This window comes from Trichosurus vulpecula, chromosome 9 (assembly GCF_011100635.1).
Source record: "Trichosurus vulpecula isolate mTriVul1 chromosome 9, mTriVul1.pri, whole genome shotgun sequence".
Taxonomy (NCBI): domain Eukaryota; kingdom Metazoa; phylum Chordata; class Mammalia; order Diprotodontia; family Phalangeridae; genus Trichosurus; species Trichosurus vulpecula.
The window spans coordinates 31859048-31879963 of record NC_050581.1 but is presented as its reverse complement, the minus strand read 5'-3'; the positions used below and the strand labels follow the sequence as shown (position 1 = coordinate 31879963).

The 20916-nt window shown below is 38.6% G+C and overlaps 1 protein-coding gene and 1 non-coding gene across 2 annotated transcripts in view; one reads left to right on the top strand and one right to left on the bottom strand.

Annotated features, from left to right (window-relative positions):
- Positions 1-3843: 3843 nt before the first annotated feature.
- TMC1 (transmembrane channel like 1) overlaps positions 3844-20916 on the top strand; it is a 160538-nt gene continuing 143465 nt past the window's right edge. Inside the window, 1 exon segment of the mRNA XM_036739525.1 lies at positions 3844-3919. Within this exon segment, the coding sequence (XP_036595420.1) occupies positions 3844-3919 (76 nt within the window).
- Positions 5644-5750, bottom strand: LOC118832409. Its single transcript, XR_005009174.1, has one exon. It is a non-coding gene; the product is annotated as a U6 spliceosomal RNA (small nuclear RNA).

The window sequence follows — 20916 nt, the reverse complement described above, 5'->3', positions numbered from 1 at the left end:
ATAAATATAATAAAATAAAATAAAACAAAATAAAATCAAAGAACTATCAGTGGTCATAAGCAAAAAGTTTTCTTTATTCTGTTGGAGGAGGGAAACTAGGCAGATGCATGTGCTGGGATCTCCTCTAAGAGGAGATCCAAGGCAGTGAGGCTAAACTTTGATCATATATATATGTATGTATGTGTGTATATGTGTATGTGTGTGTGTGTGTGTGTGTGTGTGTGTGTGTATCAGCAATAGGGAGGCAAGGTGGCCTAGTGGCAAATAGTCCATTCATAGCAGGGCTTCACATCTGGTCCTTTTAGTGCTTGCCTGAGCTCAGGGACCATCAGTTCTATGATTTAGTTGTAGCAGAGTTCATTGAGGGGGTAAGCACAAAGGATTGCTCAGGGCACAGTTTGCTTGCTGGGACTTAGCTCTGGAAACAGGGTGTCTCCTAATAGTAAAAAGAGAGGGGCGGTCTTAGCATGGGGATCCTGACGACAATGAACCTTCATCTTGATCACAGGCAGTTTTTGTCCCTAGTTATTAGTGCAAGACCTCAAAATGTGTGTAGGAGGTATAACAGGTTTAAAATGTAATACTTCCTAGTCCAAAGAACATGCCAGCACTTCAGATAAAAACAGCACTATAACACTCCTCTTGAAGAGAGTATAGTACCAGCCAGCTGAGCCAGTGACTAAAGGTGGTGAAAGATCATTCATGCCCATCAAAGAGCATGCCCAGAGAGTCCAGTAGGTTGACTTGTCCAACAAAGACTTTGTGCTCTTGAAAGAGCCCAAGTGATCTGCCTGATGAAGCTGGGCAGCTGCTTCCCAGGGGCTGAGTGACCTGACTGGCCCAGCCTACGAGCAGCTGAGCCTGGTGAGGCACTGTTGCTGCAGCTGTTGGATCTAGCTGGGAAGCAGCTTGACCAATTCAACAGAGATGCTGTGCCCACTGAGGAGCCAATGTAGCTGAGCCACAGAACTATTTGTCTATCCTAGATGCTGTCCCTGAATTGAACTTTGTGGAACCTTCTAGAGAAAGATAGGACTCTGAGGCCCTGCAATTCCAGAGTTACAAGTTGCCTTGGTCATGTGCATCTGCATATGTACCTCACTACCTTTTAAGTTAATATCAACTCTTCCCCCCATATGTACTTGTAGGAGAGGGTATCCCTGGTTTGTTGATAAATGCTTGGTAATTACTATTCTCTCTCTTTTTTGAATAAATTTTTTGAGTAAATTCCTTTGCTAAAGAACTGAGTTAACCAGCTAATTGTTAAGGAGAAGCACCCTGGTGGGAGCTCATGAGCTAGTGTTAGGATGATAGTCACCTACGGAGTTACCTTAGAGAACTCTAAAAGCCACTTCTCTGGGGACCCAACCTGTCAGTGCTAGTGCATTTTTAAGGAATACACCCAAAGTTTGCTAGACTAATGCATATTAAGGCTTACAAATAATTCAACCCATTTTCCCCACATTTTCTTAATTAGTGAGTATCTCATGTCAACCACTAAATGGAGGATGGCTCTAGCCATGCTCCTCTTTACTCCTTGGCCATCTACTCAATAGCCGTCTTGTCCCTAAGACTAGAGATGATTTCCCAGACTTTAACCCTTTCTATACCAGAACTTCTGTCCTGGAGCCTTACTGTCCTAATTAGCTTGAAGCTACTGCTCCTCTTTCCTTTTCCTTTTCCCCTACTAACTTCTAGTTCCGAAACCATAAAGAAATAAGTACCATCCTGATACTGGAAAGGGTGTGCCAATCTACTCCTCTATGGCTCCATTCACTATCCTTGTAACTTTGCAGTTCAAGGTATCTCTCCCTGTTCACTACTCTCTCTTATGCATTATCTTGCCCTATTGGAACATACAGTCTTTAAGGTCAGAGACTCTCTTCTCTACTGTACTTATTCCCTCCCCCTGCCCCTGCCCCAATGCTTAGCACAGAGTTTGTTATATGGTAATTTCTTCATAGATTCTTTTTATACTCTTTCTTTTTTCCTTCCTTCCATCTTTCCTTTATTACTTTCCTACCTACCTTTGTTCATTTCTTCCTTTCTTTTCTTCTCTCTCTCCTCTCTCTCTCTCTTCTTCCTTCCTTTCTTTATTCTTTTCTTCTTCCCTTCATTACTTTCCTATTTTTATTCATTACTTCCTGTCTTTCCTTCTCTCTCTCCCTCCCTCTTTCTTTCCTTCCTTATTTGTTCATTATTTCAGTCATTTATTCATTCATCAATGGTAAATGGCAGCCCCTCCATGACTTCTATGTAACCCTTAAAACAGATTTTTCTTTTGTAATTACTGTATTTTCAAAGCTTCCCAAGATGTTTGTTGTGTTGTTGTTGTTGTTGTGTTTGTTCTTCATTCTCGAAGAGGACCATGACATCAGGGAAATGATAACATGACTAGCAGTTAACTTTGATTTGAGTGAGGGAGGGCTGTGCAAGGTCACCAGCCTCACTGTCTCCTCCAGAGCCTTCTGGTTCCAGTGGCCTGATATTCATCAGGACTACTGGAAATGGTCCAGGATGCATTGAGAGATCCTGGCCCTTTCAGGCTAAGGTCTTTTCAGGTTCTCACTTTGAGTGAGGTAATGCCCATTCAGTAAATAAGTCTCTTTAAGAGGTTAGTTAAGGGATGGCTCCTTTGATCAAAACTTAGAAAAAAAAATCAAACTGGGAAGGGAAGACCCTCAGGGTTCCTGGCCAAAAGAGAAGCAGTTACTATTTATCATTTATATTCACTCTGTGCTAGGAGGGCAGGGACCTGTTGTCCAAACTATGTACCCCAGAGTGAACTGGGTTTAAGGCTTAGTTTTTGAGAAAGAAATCTAGCCAGTAAACCTGAAGTTAAGAAGACAGCCTTTAGCCATGGAAATGTACCTTCCTTTGGGCAGAGGAGGGAAAGGGAGAAGGAGAGGAAGAAAAAGAAGGAGAGGAAGAGGGAAAGGGAGAGAGAGAGGGTACTCACAGGTTGTGCTTCCTTCTCAAAGAGGCCCATGACATCAGGGAAATGAAGACATGACTTGCAGTTGACTTTGATTTGAATGAGGGAGGGCTGTGCAAGGTCACCAGCCTCACTTTCTCCTCCGGATGTTTGTTTGCATTGCCAAAGCAATATTCACCACAGTTGCTATTGCTATTGCTATGAATATGCTAGCATGGTTTTGAATCACAAAATATAACAGACTCTCCATATAGAAGACAGAAGCAAAACATTTATTCAGACAGCAGAAAGCCAAATCCTAGAACCAGTGAACCAAATCCATCATAGAATAAAAGAAGTTAAAACGCATTATCGCTACAGAGAGCATCTCCATCCTATAGCCTTCCTTCCCTGTGATGGGGCCTTCCAACAAACACTCACAATTCTACCTGACTCCTTGCCTGTGTTCACTGTCTGCCACTGCTCTAACTGCTCTGAGCATTTCGTGCTCCACCTTTTCTGTTCTACTCATTCAGCTAGCTCCTCCCACATGTGACAGGCTCCCTCTGACACAAGCAGATCACATGGGCCTATTAATGGATGAGGAAGATCTTCAAATTAAGCAAAAATACATTATCAATACTTTTGGCCCCAAGATCTTTCTTATTCATTACATAGGTCAGTGGGGCAAGTGGTGTCAACAGAACTTTACAACAATATAACAGGGATAACACAAAATAAGCACATAAAACAATATCATCATTCCCCCCTTTGAACAAATGGGGCTCAAAATCTTGGAGTAAGGGGTGAAGGTCTCATCCTCCATAGCTACTTCCTGCTGAAATTGAACATAAATTTCTCCCTGTCCCAAGAGGTCGAGAGTCCCATCTGACAGGTCAGTTCTTTAGCTGGCAACAGGAACTCGGTCAATGCCAGGTTCAGGGGTGACACATCACACCCATGGACAGGAGGTGACATCTGGCTTACGTGATCAGGCATCTGCAGGTGAAGGGTACTAAGCCTGCAGGAAACAAATTGAGCAAACAAATTTGACAGACAAAAAGCAAAGAAGAAACAAGGAGACAATAACCAGAAGCAGGGTAGATGTAGGGTCAGCCGTATTTTTGGAGTCCATTAACCCATTATCATAGTCTCATTTATGGTAGAATATATGAGTTAAGGATACAAATGGTAATCATCTTTCCTGAATAAGCAACAGTTACAGTATTATCTTTCCTGTGTGCTATCATTTCCACAGCCTTTGGAGCATCATTTGGTTTCTGTTTTACCCATACTTTAGCTCCCAATTTTATTCTATCAGTAGTACCAAACTCTTCCATTCCTCTGATAGTTATTTCAGAAGGAGGGTCAGTTTTCACAAGGGGTATTGTTTCACAAGGAATAATAATCACTTGAACTATTCTATCATTTTTACAAAACTGTATAGGTTCTTTACCTAAATTTTGGAATGTCACAATAATCTCTCCTTGATATTTGGAATCTATTACTCTAGCCAATACATGTATTCCTTGAGCTACTAATTTTGATTTAGGTAATATCCATCCAAAATGATTTTCGAGATTCTTATACATATTCCAGTAGAAATTTTTCTTATTTCTTTTCTATCCAACCGAAAGTTCTCTAAACAATGTAAATCATATCCTGCCAAGTCAGATGTTTCTCAATATGGAGCTGGGACATTTCACCTTACAGTCCAATATTCAGTATTTGGGATCTTATGTGTTGTTGTTTTCTAATTTGCAGATTTGGGGTCATCATTATAGCTAGAGGTGTACTTCCTCCCTCCCAATGGCCTATTATTCAAACTATGTAAAGTGGTGAACAAATCATCTTTCCAATGTTGATATGAATTATTAGAACTTAACTTCCTTAACTGTTCTTTCAATAATCTATTCATTCTTTCAATTAAGAAAGATGCTTATGGATAATATGGAATATGATATATCCATTCTATATTATTTAATATACAATATTTCTTCATTTCATTATCTTTGAAATGTTACCAATTGTCACTTTGAATCTGCATTGGGTTTCCATACTATAGACTTATGATATCTAGATTTTCTGGGTTGCATTCTTATAAGGAGAAGCCACTAGTACACCTGAATAGGTGTCAGCACAAGAACATATAAACTTGCATCCTTTATCTTGGAGTGGGGGGCCAATATAATCTATTTGCCAAACTTGGGCTGGAACTTTTGCCCTTGCTATCTCTCCAGTTACTACCAAAGGAACAATTCACTCCTTCTCCAATTGACATATATAACATCCCTCTGTTACTTGTTTTAACAATGAATGAGAGATACTAATACCTTGATCTTGTGCCCACTGGTGTGTGGCCTGGACTCCTAAATGGCTGGCTGTTTGATGGACCCATTTTGCTAGAACCAGATCATCAGTTGGTGTCAGAGTAGCGACAATATGTTCAGTAGCAATCTTTGCTAGTCTATCAGCATGTGCATTGTACTCATGTTCCAGTGTGGTGAGGGCCATGTGAGCATCTACATGAAAAACTGACAAATTAGTAACCAAAGGTATGTCTCATATATCTTCCCATAATTCTTTGCCCCAGACTTGCTTGCCATGAATCTCCCAATTTTGATTTTTCCACATAGGCATCCATGAAGCTAACCCATTAGCTACTGCCCATGAATCAGTGAATATATGACACTGTCCTCCTTTTTCTGGTTTTTTTTTTTGCATTAAGTAAAAATATGTAACACTTCAAGATTTTGCATGGCATCCTTGTGCAGGGGACATGCTAATCTTCTCTGTATTGTTCGAATTTTAGTATATGTGCTGCTGAATCGAGCACTCCTTGTTCTGTTTTAATAGCTTGATGTACTGCCATAAGTTTAGCATATTGACTACTTCCACCTGTTCCAGTACTTTCCAAAGTTTGCCAAGTACATAGGTTATAGACTACCACTTTCCAATGTCCTTCGTGGCCCAAATGATGCTATCCCATCAGTAAACCATGAATGTTTCTTTTGTTCTTCAATTAATCCATTATACTCCTCATTCCATTTTACCGAGGATTGTAAAACAGTTGCTTTCATTCAGGGGGTTTATCATTTCCCTCAGTATCTATGTTTGCTATAGATTCATGTGGAGCAGAAATTCCACTTTTGCCTATTTTAGATCTATTTTGAACATACCATTTCCATTTAATTATGCTAGCCTCTTGCTCATGTCCAATTCTGTAGGAAGCTGGGGTACTCATTATCCAGATCATAATCAGGATTCCAGGCTTTAATATTACTTCATGGCCCAGAGTCAGTTGTTCAGTCTCCACCAAAGTCCAATATGCAGCCAACAACTGCTTTTCAAAAGGGTTATTTTGAACTCCGGATGAAGGGAGTTTCCTTGACCAAAATCCTAAGGGTACATTTTGGCTTTGTTGTTTTTGCCATAAACTCCAGTTTGCATATTCATCCTGTACAATCACTTGTAATTCCACTGAGCCACTTTGCATAGGTAGTAAATCTAGGGCCAGTTGTATGGCAGTTTTGGCTTCTTCAAAAGCTTTACTCTGCTCAAGTCCCCAATAAAATTCATATTTTTTCCTAGTAGCTTTATATAAAGGTTTCAAAATCCATCCTAAGTGTGGAATGTGGAATCCAAATAATCCTATAAATTTTGGGGTTTCTTTCTTATTGGTAGGGACAGGAAAATCCTGAATTTTTTATTAGGCTCACTGGAAAATCTCTCACAGCCCTTTATTCCATCATATAACTCAAAATTGTACCTATTGAGCCTGCCCTTGAATCTTTGTTGAGTTAATTTCCCACATTTTGCTTTTCATATGCTCAATTAAAAGTGTCAAACTCTTCTCCACTTATTTTACATTTTTTCCTTGTATCAAAATATCATCTATGTAGTGGGTAAGCTGTACACCAGGTAGCTTTAATTCATTCAAATGTTCAGCCACAATCCTATGACAAACAGTGGGGCTGTGCAGATATCCTTGTGGCAAGTGGGTAAAAGTATATTGTAGGCCTTGCCAAGTGAAAGCAAACTGGTCCCATTGTTTAGAATCTATTGGGATCATAAAGAAAGCATTGGCTAAATCAATAACTGCATACCAAGTCCCATCATATTTCTGGATCCTTTCTATTAAGGTAACAGTATCTGGAACAGCAGCATACAGGAGAGGAGTCACCTTATTCAATTGTCTATAATCTACTGTCCTTCTCCACATTCCATCTGACTTTTATACTGACCAGATAAGATTATTCCACTGAGTGATTGTAGGAACTAATACTCCTGCCTCAACATATTCCTTTATAGAATTGGTAATTTCATCTTGCCCACCTGTCACATGATACTGTTTTAAAATAATTACTTCAGAAGGTTCAGGTAAAGTGATTGGGTCCATTTTTATTTTTCCCGCTAAAACTGTATTAATTCCTATCTTTCTTACTAAAAATTGGTATCTCCCCTCAGGTAAATTTAGAGTCATACCTCTCGATATATCTATTCCAATGATGTATTCAGGAATGGGTACAATTAGCACAGTATATTCTTTCTCAGGTAATTCTCCAATTTTCATTGTTAGTTTGACTTGTCTGGCTGATATTTCAGCCCCTCCCAGTCCTGTGATGGTGATAGGAGTTCCATGTTTAAACTTATGAGGGTTTCCATATATAAGGGAGGCCTCTGCCCCAGTATCTATTAATGCTCTAGTTACAGTACTTGATCCATTTTTCCAATATATAGTCAGGTTAATATGGGGTCTATAATCCCATCTGTGTATTTCTTTACTCTGCGTTGGGGCTTAGCCTATTTCCCAGTCTCCCTGAAGGTGTGACACACTTGGATACAAGGGTTCAGTAGGATCTGTAGGGGCAGTTCTTATTCTCTATTCTGACTAATATTAAGCCCCTTTTCTCAGTACATTTTATATAGCTTGTTAGTTGGAATACGATCTAATCTTCCAAAATCCACCCCTGGTCTCAATAGAGCAGTAAACAATTCTTTTCTTGTCAATCTGTTCTGACTTTGAAGCCACTAGCTATTTACTCTTCTCTCTCGAGGAAATCTATCTTTTCCTCAGTCCCCAAAGTCACTTATCTAGCACCTCTGAAAGAGGGTGCCCTATCTCCCCAATTAGCAGAGTCAGAAGTAGGTGCTCATAAGCAGAAGAAGTCATCTTCACTATTTATTTCTATGAGAAACTCCTAAGGGGGTACCATAGTACATCTGCATTTCCCATCATAATAGCAGTCTTCATTACCTCCCCCTTTATCTTTCTCATATAATCCCTAAGTGAATACCAGGATCTATCTGTACTGGGCCACTTAGAATCAGTGGGATACTCCCTATTTCATCCATCTGCTGCTAAAGCTAATAGATTAATCATCTTGTTACCTCCTTGCATGTGGTTATCCCTAAAAGCTTGTTGTACAAAAGGATTCTGACTAATACCTATGAATTTCAAGCAATCTACACTATCTACCCATGCTCCTCTGGCCCCTTCATCACTGATTCTCACCTCCCAAGACACTAACAATTCTCCCATCCTTTGGGTGAACTGACTTAAAATATCTGTGACTTCCTGCTGAGTAAAATCCTCAAGTGTCTCAGAACACTGTGTTGTATATCTGGTTCTCCTGTTTTCTTCTTAGTACTGGGCATACATCTACTTGAGCCTCATCTAACATTGTTTCATTTTCCACCCATGCATTCTCCTGGCAGTCATTGTCATAGCAACTAGGCTCAGTGCCAGAGGCAACTTCAGCCTGTGTCAGACTATATGCATTTTCCTTTTGGATTTTTGATTTTTCTTAGCCAAATGAACAGCAGTATGCTCTTTTAAAGCAGAGCCAAAACACTGTGGCACAGAAAGATTCCCATGCAAACCAGCCAATTCATGAACCATCTGAGCTTTCTCCTGCAACAGTTTGTCCCTGCTTTACGTATAATACGGTAACCTGTTAGTAAAATCCAGTTCTTTCCCTGGCTTAATTTGAATTCCTTGCAAACACCTTTTCAAATCTCTAGGTTCTCCCTTCTGTAACCTCTGTTCTCAGTTTTCACAGGGTCCGGTGCTTTTAGCCCATTCCCTTGCTAGGGAAGAATAAGGTAAATCTTCCCATCCTGGGATATCCATTTCTTCCTCTAAACCTTTCTGCCTCCAAATGGAGATTTTATACCTTGCAATCTCGTTATGATGCCAAATGTATCACCAAAGCAATATTCACAAAAGTTACTGTTGCTATGAATATGCTGGCATGGTTCTGAATCACAAAATATGACAGACTCTCCATATAGAAGACAGAAGCAAAACATTTATTCAGATAGCAGAAAGCTAAATCCCAACACCGGCAAACCAAATCCATTATAGAAAAAAAGAAGTTAAAACATGTTATCACTACAGAGAGCAGCTCCATCCCGTAGCCTTCCCTCCCCCTGCTGGGGCTTTCCCACAAACAAACACTCACAGTCCCTGCTGACTCCTTGTCGGTGTGTTCTCTCTCCCACTGTTCTAACTTCTCTGAGCCTTTCCTGCTCCACCCTTCCTGTTCCACTCATTCAGCAAGCTCCTCCCACACATGTGACTTAGGCTTCCTGTGACATCAGCAGGTCACATGAACCTAATAATGGATGGGGAAGATCTTCAAATTAAGCAAAAAAAATTATCGATATATTATTCTAATTTGATTTCATGTGTATAAAAAAAATTGGGTGTGAAGGGGTAAAGTGGAGCAGATTTGTCCCAACTCTGAAAACTCTGGAACTTCTATTGCAGCTCTTTATTTTGGCATGATAGACTTCTGTGGCCTAGAGCTCCAAAGGAGAATCCGAGCCTGAACTGAGATCTTGCACTTGCTAAGTAGAGATTCAAGGCTTAGATAAGCCTTGGTGAGGAAGAAGGTATGGTATAAAAGAAGGAAGAAAATGAGAAAGCCTCTTTTATTGCAGAGAAGTATCCTGAAACTTACTAGGTTTGGTAGGTTATACACCATCTTCTTTATTTTCAAATTCTTCCTTGCAGAATATCAGAGACAAGGAAAGAGTCCCATCTAGTTATAGATCACAGCATTTATTAAGCATCTTTAACCACAGATTTAGAGTAGAAAGGTGATCTAATCCAACCCCCTGAGTTTAGAGTCTGAAACTGGAAGCTCTCTTTTTTCTTTTTTTAAAATTTGTTTTAAACTTACATGCACAAGAAAAGGAAACATTATAAAATTAAATGCTAAAACTTACATATAAAATAAGAAAAGAAAAAAAAAGCATTTCCATGTGCACAACAGAACGTAAGACAGGATTCAAAATATACAGCAATAAATTTCCATTTCGAGAAAGCCTCTATAATAAATACTACACATTGTGTTCTGAGCTGTCCATCTTTTATTTGCTTGCTTGTAAGTTATCTTTTATTCTCTGCTATACACTTGTTACTTTGTTCTTTTTTCCTCCCTCCCCACTCCCCACCAGACTAAAATTAAGCATAGATATATATGTATGTGTGTGTGTATGTGTATATATATATATATATACATATATATACACACAAATACATATATACATATACACATATATTCCTATACACACATATATACATACATACATGCACACATATACTTATATACACATACATATTCTTAGATAGCTATAATTATACTCATATAGACATATACATTCATACACATCTATGTAAGACTGTACTATACTTATTTAATCTCTTTTTTCTTTGTTTATTTCTCATAATATTTTCTCCTTGAGCTGGGAGTTTCAGAATTTAGCTATGATATTCCTGCAGATTTTCTTTGTAGCATCTATTTCCAGCGGTGATCAGCATACTTTTTTTTCTATTTCTACTTTCCCTTATTGTTCTAACACTTGAGAGCAATTTTCTTTAATTATTTCTTGTATTATTGTATCAAGATTATTTTTTTGATCATAGCTTTCAGGTAGTCTGATTTTTTTATGTTTCTTTTTCTTGATATTTTCTCCAGATCAGTTGTTTTTCTTATGAGATATTTTACATTCTCTTCTATTTTTCATTCTTCATATTTTGTTTTATTATTCCTTGGTGTCCTATAATTTCACTAGTTTCTCCTTGCCCAATTCTAATTTTCAAAAGGTCATTTCCTTCCTTAAGATTCTGAATTTCCTTTTCTAGTTGGTTAACTTTCTTTTCATAATCTTCTTGTTTTTCTTGGATTGTTCTTATTTTTAAAATTTTTAAAATTTTTTCCTTAATCTCTCTCATTTGATTTTTAAAGCCTTTTAAAAGTCCTTTTATGAATTCTTTTTGGGCAGGTGACCATTTGATGTTACTCTTTGGGGTAGGAGAGGCTATTTTTTTGCTTTAGGATCCTCCTCTAAAGACAAACACCAGTCTTCTTTATTACCACAGTAACTTTCTATGATTGGGGTTTTTTTCCTTTGCCTGCTCATTTTTGAATTTTTTATTTATAGCAACTTGTTGTATTCACCTCTAGTCCTGGGGTATAGGGGATGATGCCTCTGGTCTCAGATCCTCCTTCAGTTTTCCTGTTTGTCCTATAACCAAAACCAAGAACTCCCCCTTCTTGTAAGTGTTCATAGCCAGCCTTGTCCCTGCCCCCTGCTTCTGCATTCCACATGTTCTGGTTTCTTCTCTCCCAGAATCTTGTTTCAGCAACACAGCTGGGCCTGGTGTCCCTTATCAGCAGAGCTTCCCTCAATCTTCCTGGCTCAAACTTCTGGACTCTCCACATGGTCAAATGAAAATCTAGTGGCTTGGGCAGAGGCTACCTCTCAACCCAACTAGCCCCAGGGCTCTCTGCTTGCTGATTCAGTGGAATTAGTCTGGAGGAGTTTATGCTTCCTGGGGACCAAACCTCAGTCCTGGGATTTTCTTCCATTCTTCTCCCATTGTCCTGGGAGAACTACTGTTCTGTCCCAACTGTTGTTTATTTGTACCATTCTATGTTGACCCTGAGGCGCTATTCTGTCTTGTTTTTGAGGGAAATCTGGAGGGCTTGGAATTTTCTGACCAACTCCACCATCTTGCCAGAATCCGCTCTCCTATCTCTTTTTCTTTTTCCAAATAAGGCAGCTTCCTGTCACCCTGTCGTTGACATGGGATAGTTGAAGACCAAAAAATTACTTATGTTTTGCCACATCATCCCAAAACACCAAGTCCTTTCAGCTCTGGGTCATCAAATAACTAGAAGCAATCTTTAAATCTCCCTGTAGTTCACTGGGACCAGGAAGAGTAAATCTTGAGTATGTTCTATCTGAACAAACTCGATACACTAGAAAATGCGGGAAAAAAAAATCTATTCCTTATAAGTGAAGAGGACACAAGATGAGATAAATAATTAAAACCTTCATGGTCCTTCTCTTTTGTTATCAGGAGGGCTGATCTAAATCAGGAGTCAGGACAATCCCATAAAGCCTTAACTCTTCTCTCTTCCTCATTCTTCCATCTGTCCATATTTCTAAACCATCTCCCTTTTCCCCACTCCCACCACTAAAATCCCCCTTTGCCCCCTACCTCCTTTTGTTCCTTTGAAAACATTCATTAACAAATGTTAATGCATGCTAATAAGCATTAATTAGCATCTCCATCTTGAACAAAGGAAATGCAAGGAGCAAAGACTAAAGAAAATTGTTTGTGCTCAACTAGCCCTAATCAGCATTTGTTTGTAGTTAAGAAGAAGCTGTATTATTAGAAATTCATTTATTTATTTAACTGAATTCACAAATGCAGTTTGGAACATGCCAGAATTCTAGCCACCATTTTCTTCTGTTTCAGGAGGTAACTGAAGCAGTTACTATGTCCCTTAATAATCGTTTGCATTTTCATCTGGGTATTATCGTGGTTTCATATAGCCATGAAATACTTGAGCAACAACAGGTCTTACAAGAAAATGTATTTTCTTTCCACCACACTTATTTACAGGGGCTGCACTTTATGGTCATAATTGCAATATGACAGTACACCCTGAATACGTTACTACAGCATAGCCAAATGATCAACAGGAAGTTTCTCTACTTGGATCTCAGTGAGTTCCCAGAACCATCCTTTCTTTTCTTCCCCAGACCTCTCTTAAATGCAAAGAAATTACAGAATTCAACCATTTTTCGCTGCCTGAGATAGCATTGAATGCCTTTGTAAAGAACAAGTCATGCAACGTGTATATCAAAAGATATTTGACTTTCCAAGCTACCTACCTATCGTGAAGGCTGCTTTTGCTATTTCTCTAGGCCAATAGTGTCATGAACAGCTTAATTGGACTATCTTACAAATACTTCCAGCATTTAATTCTTCTTTTGAATAGCCATGCTTCAGCATTTCATATTTACCCTTCCTGCTCACTTGTGGTGGGATTTGGAGAGATACCAACTCCCTACTTTGGCTCAGTCTGTGTTTAATTATAATTGCATGTGGCAATAAAACCCAAGTAAAAAAGTGCTAGACCATTTAAACCCTTCGTCCCCTCCTCCACCTTGCTCCTAACAGTGGTTCTCTTCACTATTTCTGCATTATTTTCCCTTTTCCCCCTTTATTCTCTTTAGTTTTATCATTCCCTACTGAGAACTACACAATAACCTGTCTTTCCCTACAGATCTCATCCTCCACTGTTTGGAAGCCATTATGTTTTATTCTGTGTTTTTAATAAAGCAGAAACCAACAATCCTTTCTTTGTTATTTCTCCCAGGCCCCAGAGCTGCAGAAGATGAGAAACCCGACAGTGGTGATAGCAGCTACTGTAGCAGCGGAAGGGCGGGAGGGAGCCTAAGTGGGTGGTTATTGTTGTTCACTTGTGTCTGACTAGTCCCTGGCATTTTCTGGGGAAAGATACTGGAGTGGTTTGCCATTTTCTTCTCCAGTGTGTCCCTATTTTACAGAGGAGGAGCTGAGGCAAACAGGATTAAGTGACTTGCCTAGCCATCATATAGCTAGTAAGTGTCAGAAGCTGGATTTGAACTCAGATCTTCCTGACCCCAGGCCTGGTGCTCTATCCACAGTACCACCTAGATGCTCTCAAAAGTCTTGTTGTTGCTGCTTTTGTTGTTCAGTCCTTCTGCTGTATCTAACTCTTCATGACCCTGTGTGGGGTGAGACCACCCGCCAGCAATTAATTAAAAGAGTCAGAGGTCTCTCAAATTTAGAAACAGAAAATTTCTTTATTATGATCTCAAGGGCAGCCTCCAATAGACAATCGGTAGGGAGAGGCAGTGCCCAGAGGGCAGAACTTAGCTTTATACCCTAACGCAAACAACCCCCACCCCACCACCACTGACCCTTTACTCTCATTGGTGAAGTCCAGGGTCACAATCTCCCCAGAAATCTAACCCAGATACAAGGGACAAGGAAACGCTGAGCCAATAACAATTCTTAAGAACGCTTTTATCCTTATTTGGCGAGGACACAGTTCAGGTGATTTTAGTAACTCGAAACTTAGGCCTAGCTGTCAATCAGAAGCCCTGAGCCATGCCAAGAGGTCCCCACCCCCATTCATCCCACTTAACTCACAGAAAGGCTGAGATCCAGATTCCATGAGAGGGCTTCACCATCCCGCTCAACCCCATGAATTTTTTATCCATGGGATTTTCTTAGTGAAGATATAGTAGGTAGGTAGATGGAGAGAGCATTTTAAAATTTTTGATTAATGTGTTTTGCCAATACCAAAATAATTATTCTATGGGTCATGCCTAAACTACGGTTAACTATTGAGCAATTTCCTAATACCTCATGGTGGAGGGGAAATAACCCTGAGTTTCTGAAGGCTAAGCTGCTGTGAGAGGTTCTAATGAGCTAGAAAGGCCTCATGAAACACTAAAGGTTTATTATACAAGGAAGGGCCTAGGCTAGCTAAATATTAGTGCTCTCCATGCCTTCTCCAAATTACTTTGCATCATATATGTAGTCTTGACACAACACCACAAAATACAAGAGGCCTGGAAATCAGTAAAATGTATGTCCAAATCCTGCCTCTGAAACATAATCACTCTATGACCCGGGGGAAGTCATACAACTTCCCAGTGCTCTAGGCAACTGAAAGACAGGAGCTCTTAACCTGGAGTCCTTTTCAACTCCTACCCCAAGGGATCAACAATTAAGCTTTAGAAAGTCTATGAACTTGGATGGGAAGAAAAAAAAGAAAAAATAATATATATATATACATACATATATACTTACATACATACATATATTCTAATATAATTGGTTTCCTTTGTAATCTCATGTATTTTTATTTTATTCACTTAAAAACATTATTCAGAAAAGAGATTGATAGGTTTCAATAGACTACCACAAGGTACAAAAAACGGTAAGAACCCTTGCTCTAAGACTATGTTACAAAGAAGGTGCCAACTTGCAATGATAAAGGAGTTTCCCCCCCCACTGAAACCACAAGTCCAATTTCTATACTCTTTATTTACCCAGCTGTATACTTGTTATGTCTGATCCCTCTGCTGCCTCCACCATCAAGTAAATTCCCTGTGAGGGCATGGTCTGCATACTTTCAAAAATTTTTTTATTTATGTTTAGTTTTTAACATTCACTTTTATATGATTTTGAGTTCTAAATTTTTCCTCCAACCTCTCCTACCCCTCCCAAAATCCAATCTGATACAGGCTTTACATATTCAATCATATTAAAACATATTTCCACATCAGTCATGTTATAAAGAAGAATCAGAACCAAAGGGAAAAAACCATGAGAAAGAAAAAACAAGAAAAAAAGATAATAGTAGGCTTTGATATGCTTTCAGACTCCATAACTCTTTCGCTTGATGTGGATAGCATCACGGGTCTTGGAATTGTCTTAGATCATTGTATTGCTGAGAAGAGCTAAGTCTATCAAAGTCGGTCATTGCACAATGTTGCTGTTACTATGTACAATGTTCTCCTGGTTCTGCTCACTTCACTCAGCATCAGTTCATGTAAGTTTTTCCAGGTTCTTCTGAAATCTGCCAGCTCATTGTTTCTTATGGAACAATAGTATTCCATTACATTCATATACCACAACTTATTCAGCCATTCCCCATTTGATGGGCATCCCCTCAATTTCCAGTTCTTTGCCACCACAAAAGGAGCTGCTATAAATATCTTTGTACATGTGGGTCCTTTTTCTTATTTTTATGATCTCTTTGGGATATAGCCTTAGTAGTGGCATTGATGGATCAAAGGGTATGCACAGGTTTATAGCCTTTTGGGCATAGTTCCAAAGTGCTCTCCAGAATGGTTGCATCAGTTCACAAGTCCATCAACAACTGCATACCTTTTTACAACTGTTTCCTAGGGGCATCTTTGAATGGTCCTGCACTATAACACCATCTAAATGACTGGATTGAAAGAAAATTGCTGTGTTCACATTTATTGGGCATTTGATGTCATCAGCCCTTTAGTTCCCTCAGTGGCTTCCAAAACACTCTTTTTTTACTCCCTTCTCTTGACAGTCAATGTCATTGACTTTGTAACAAAAAAGTGTAAATAAGGATGTCTTCTTATCTCCATTAAAAACATACATCAGTAGTTTCTATATTTAGCAGAGGCAAATCACTTATTGAGTTTAGTGGACCAAGATGCATCTTTCTTAAAAAATTAATAATTTTATTTTAACACATCAATTGCTTCCCTAATGAACAATACTCATTTCAATAGTACCTTTCGCTTAAAATGCAAGTGTCCTCACTCGTGCATGCACGTGTCCACCCTACACACATGCACACACATACACAGATGCAGAGTAGAAAACAAAAACAAAAACAAAACTACCTAATATAGTTCTTTTGAATGACAGGGGGGAAGGGGATGGAATAAGCATTTATATAGCATTTACTATATGCCAGCCATTGTGCTAGAGCTTTTGCAAATTTATCTCATTTGATCTCCATGACAGTTCCGTAAGATAGGTGTTATTATTATCTTCATTTTACAGTTGAGGAAACTGAGGCAAAGAGAGATTGAGTGACATGCCTAGGAACACATAATTTTAAGGGTCTGAAGCCAGAATGGCAGTATACTTAAAAGTCCGTTTTTTATGAATGACTACTTGTTAATAGAAAAAAAGAATGCTTGTTTAACTTTGGTCATTTAGAACCAAAATTCTGCATTGTATTTGACCTAATTAGTGTTGTTTTTTGGAGTTGTCTTATGTTATCATTTTTATGTAGCCTTTTTTAAATTTGACAGTCTTCCTTCTGTATCCATTCATATAAGTCTTCTTAGGATTCTCTGAATTCCTCATATTTATCATTTCACATGGCATAATAAAATTCATATACACCACAATTTGTATGCCATTATGCATTTCTGGGCACATCTTTTGTTTCTGATTTTTAGCTATTACAGATAGTGCTTTGACACATTTTGGTAGACAAAAAAAAAACAACAACCCCAAAAACTCCAAACAATTTAGTTTTCTTCATTTTCAACCTCATAGCTAGCTCCCTGTTTCATATCTACCAATACCAACATCAATGGAAGGATTTTCATCCCTTCTATTTTCTCTGTCTTTGTACAGGTCCCAAAACTAAACTATTTGGAGCAATGGGATATTTATTATAATTTTCATTGATGTTTGTTTTTATGTCACATACATTTCTCAATACATCTTCCCTTCTCCATCACTGAGAGCCATCTCTTATAATAAATAATGAAAAAGGAGAAAAAAATTTGGTTTGTTGATTCCTACATTTGTTACAAAAACCCTTCCCTGCTCCCTTTGAAAACTGTTATTTTAAATTCCATAATGATTAGGTTCTAGGAGACAGCTGCTGGAATTTGAGGTAAGGAAATGAACTAATATGGAGTATTTGGAAAAAGAATGCCAATATACTCTTCCAACCTTTATATCAGGAGGAAAAATGATCTATTTATTCTCATACAGTTTTTTGTTTTAAATTAGTTTGGTCATTAAGAAGACAATTTAATTATGTGTTTTTGATCTTTGATATGTCAATATTCTTTGCACGGGTCATAGAATTTCAAAGCTAGAATTGACCTTAGAAATAATCTTATTTAACCATTTTACAAGAAAAGAAACCAAGTCCCAGAGAGGTTAGATGGCTTGGTCAAAATTGTACAGTGGAAAGCAGGGACTGTCTTGCTTTTTCTAATTATATCTTCAACACAGTGCTTGGCAAATGGTAAGCTTAGTAAACTTACTGGACACTTTTTTATTCATTCATTCATTTCAAGCCCCCCAACTCTTAGGCTAATGCCTTTCTGTTACACTATTTTGTCATTCTGAAATGACAGAATTATAGAGGTAGAAGAGACCATAGAGAGCATCTAAGTAAAATCTCCTTATGAAGGAATTGAGATCTAGAGGAAACTATCTAACTTGCTCGGTTCCACTCAAAAGTGAACTCAGACTAGCTGTGTTCCCAGACTTAGGGTCAGTTAAAACTAATTTTGTCAGGAGGACCAGGCAGCAAGTATCTTAAATATATACAGCATAGTACATACAATGCATCATACATTTTAAAGACATTTCAAGGGTGAAGTTGAATCCCATACCTCTGTAAGTGAAAGACAGAGCTTAAAGTGAAGGCAGTAACATTACAGGATGTGAATGTGATGAATGAAACAAGATGAATAAAAAATAAACCCTTTAAAATGCTGAGGTAGAATAATGATTGAAGATGGAGGAATTAAATGTAATTTTGTGCAAAGAAAAAAAAATAAAATGATGTACCTGCTGGCTTAAGGCCAGAAACATGATTGGCAATATTTCCTTATGACTTTATGGAGTTAGAAAAAGGAATGTATAGGCTTTCTCACCCAGCAGTTGTTTTTCTCTTCCTCCTTAAAAAGAAAACCCAAAAACCAGGTAAACATATTGTTTTCCTGAAGTCCCACACAGGTTCTCCTGTGAAGACTACCCAGAATTCAAATAATTTTAACCAGCCCATATAAATATGTGAATGAATGAATACAAAAGTGTCCATTTAGTTCACTATTAAGTTTGAAAGCTAGCTGTTTGCCAAGCAGTGTTCTGGAGACACAATTAGAAAAAGCATGATAGTGCCTGCTATGAAGAAGCTTTGAGGAGACAACACATTAAAGAAAGCTCAGTGTCCAAGTAAGTGGAGAAGGATTTAAACTTTTCTAAAGATTCAACTATGGGGTGGAAGGCAAGCCCCAGGTTTCCTTAGGCTATAGTTGTAAGTAGACAGTTTGGAGGGCATAGAGACAGATGGTAAGATCTGGTGGTTCTCCATCTCACCCGAAAGAATAAGGTTGATGACTAATCTTGGCCAAGTCTTGTGAGAAGTCAACCAACATGGATGAGTTCTGAGTATCTCTAAGGCACTTTGGTAGGTATTGGAGATACAAAAAAGAAAAAGTCCCTGTACTCAAGGAATCAAGTTAAAAGCATTTATTAAGGGACTACTACGTGCTAGGGGATACTAAGTGCTGAAGATACAAAGAGAGGCAAAACACAATTCCTGCTCTCAAGAAGCTCACAGCCTAACGGGGAGACAGCATGCAAATAACTATGTGCAAACAAGATACACACAGAATAAATTGGAGATAATCACAGAAGAAGCTAACGTTCTATTTGCTTTCTACAGAAAACTGTAGCCACAGTGGCAATGATTAACTTTCAGATTATCTCTGCAGCTGACTAGGTTTTATGAAAAGTAAGCTCGGCCCAATCGTTTTTAATAGGGTCTGTATTCTTGGAGTCTTGACTAGAAGGTTAGAAGGTTGTCCTATGATATGAGAGGTGAGATATCAGTATTACTAGAAACTGTTCTGTAACTCTGAATTTTCCCTCTGAACACAATCACCTGTACCCATGTAATTCACATTCTTCACCCTCATTATTACCTTTGGTTCCTTGATTTCCTGCTCTCAGTCTGACAAGACTGCTCTGACTTCACTTTCTTTACCTCTCCAGTCTTGGCCCTAGGGTCAGTCATATCCATAATGTCCTCTTCTCCATTTTTGACTTTCTACTATTTTCACTAGAATAACCCTCAACCCTGGCTAACTCCTATTGTCTACCTCTTTTACTCTTTTTTTTTTTTAAATTGGGAATGAGGTTAAGTGACTTGCCAAGGACCATACAGCTAGTAAGTGTCTGAGGCTGGATTTGAACTCAAGGTCCTACTTGATTCCAGGTCTGGTGCTCTATTTATTGCGCCCTTTAGCTGCCCCTACCTCCTTTACTCTCAGTCCTGAGCCTATAAATATGACAGGTGAAAATATGGACTCTTTCTGATCAGGTCCCGTGTAAATTTATGCTAACTAATCTCAAGTGGCTCTCATTGACACTCAAAAATCCTTTTAGTCTTCTCTTATTGATGTTTTGTTATACTCCTCACAATACTTGCCCTGTACCTTATTTTGTCGTAAACCATTGCACCATTCCCTTTGGTCTCAGCAGATGAGTCCCACAATTCATCTTTTACTAAGAAAATTGAAGCTACTCTATGTGAACTTCCTTGAGTTTTCTCTTCTCCTCTAATCTTAACACCCTCCCCATTTTTCTTCTCTTTTCCTCCAGACTCAGAGAAAGCAGTGATCTTTCTTCCTCTTTACTCAAACCAGGCAGATCACCAGAACTCTTGGCTTGCTCTCTTCCTACTTCCTTTGTGATTCTCCTGTCAATTATCCTCTTTCCTAAGCATTTTCAGTTTCTCCTCTCTATCGTATCCTTCCCCTCAGTCAATAAACAGGCTTATATTTCTCCTTAAAAAAATCATCCTTTTACAATGCCTCCTTCTCCAGCTACCTGTTTCTCTGTTCTCTATCTTAAACTTTTAACAGGAGAAATCTACTATCACCTCCACTTTCTCACCACTGGCCTATTCTGCATTTCTTTATTCTGCCCTGAAATAATGCTCTCTAAGGGTCAGTAATACCTTGCTTATTGACAAATCTGGTGGTCTTTTTTCTGGTCATATGCATTGACTTCTCTGTGTCATTTGTCACTACTTCTGCCTTTTTGACATCCTTTTCTACCCAGAGTCCTACATGATCCTACACTTGCCTATACTTCTCTCTCTTTACTACTGATT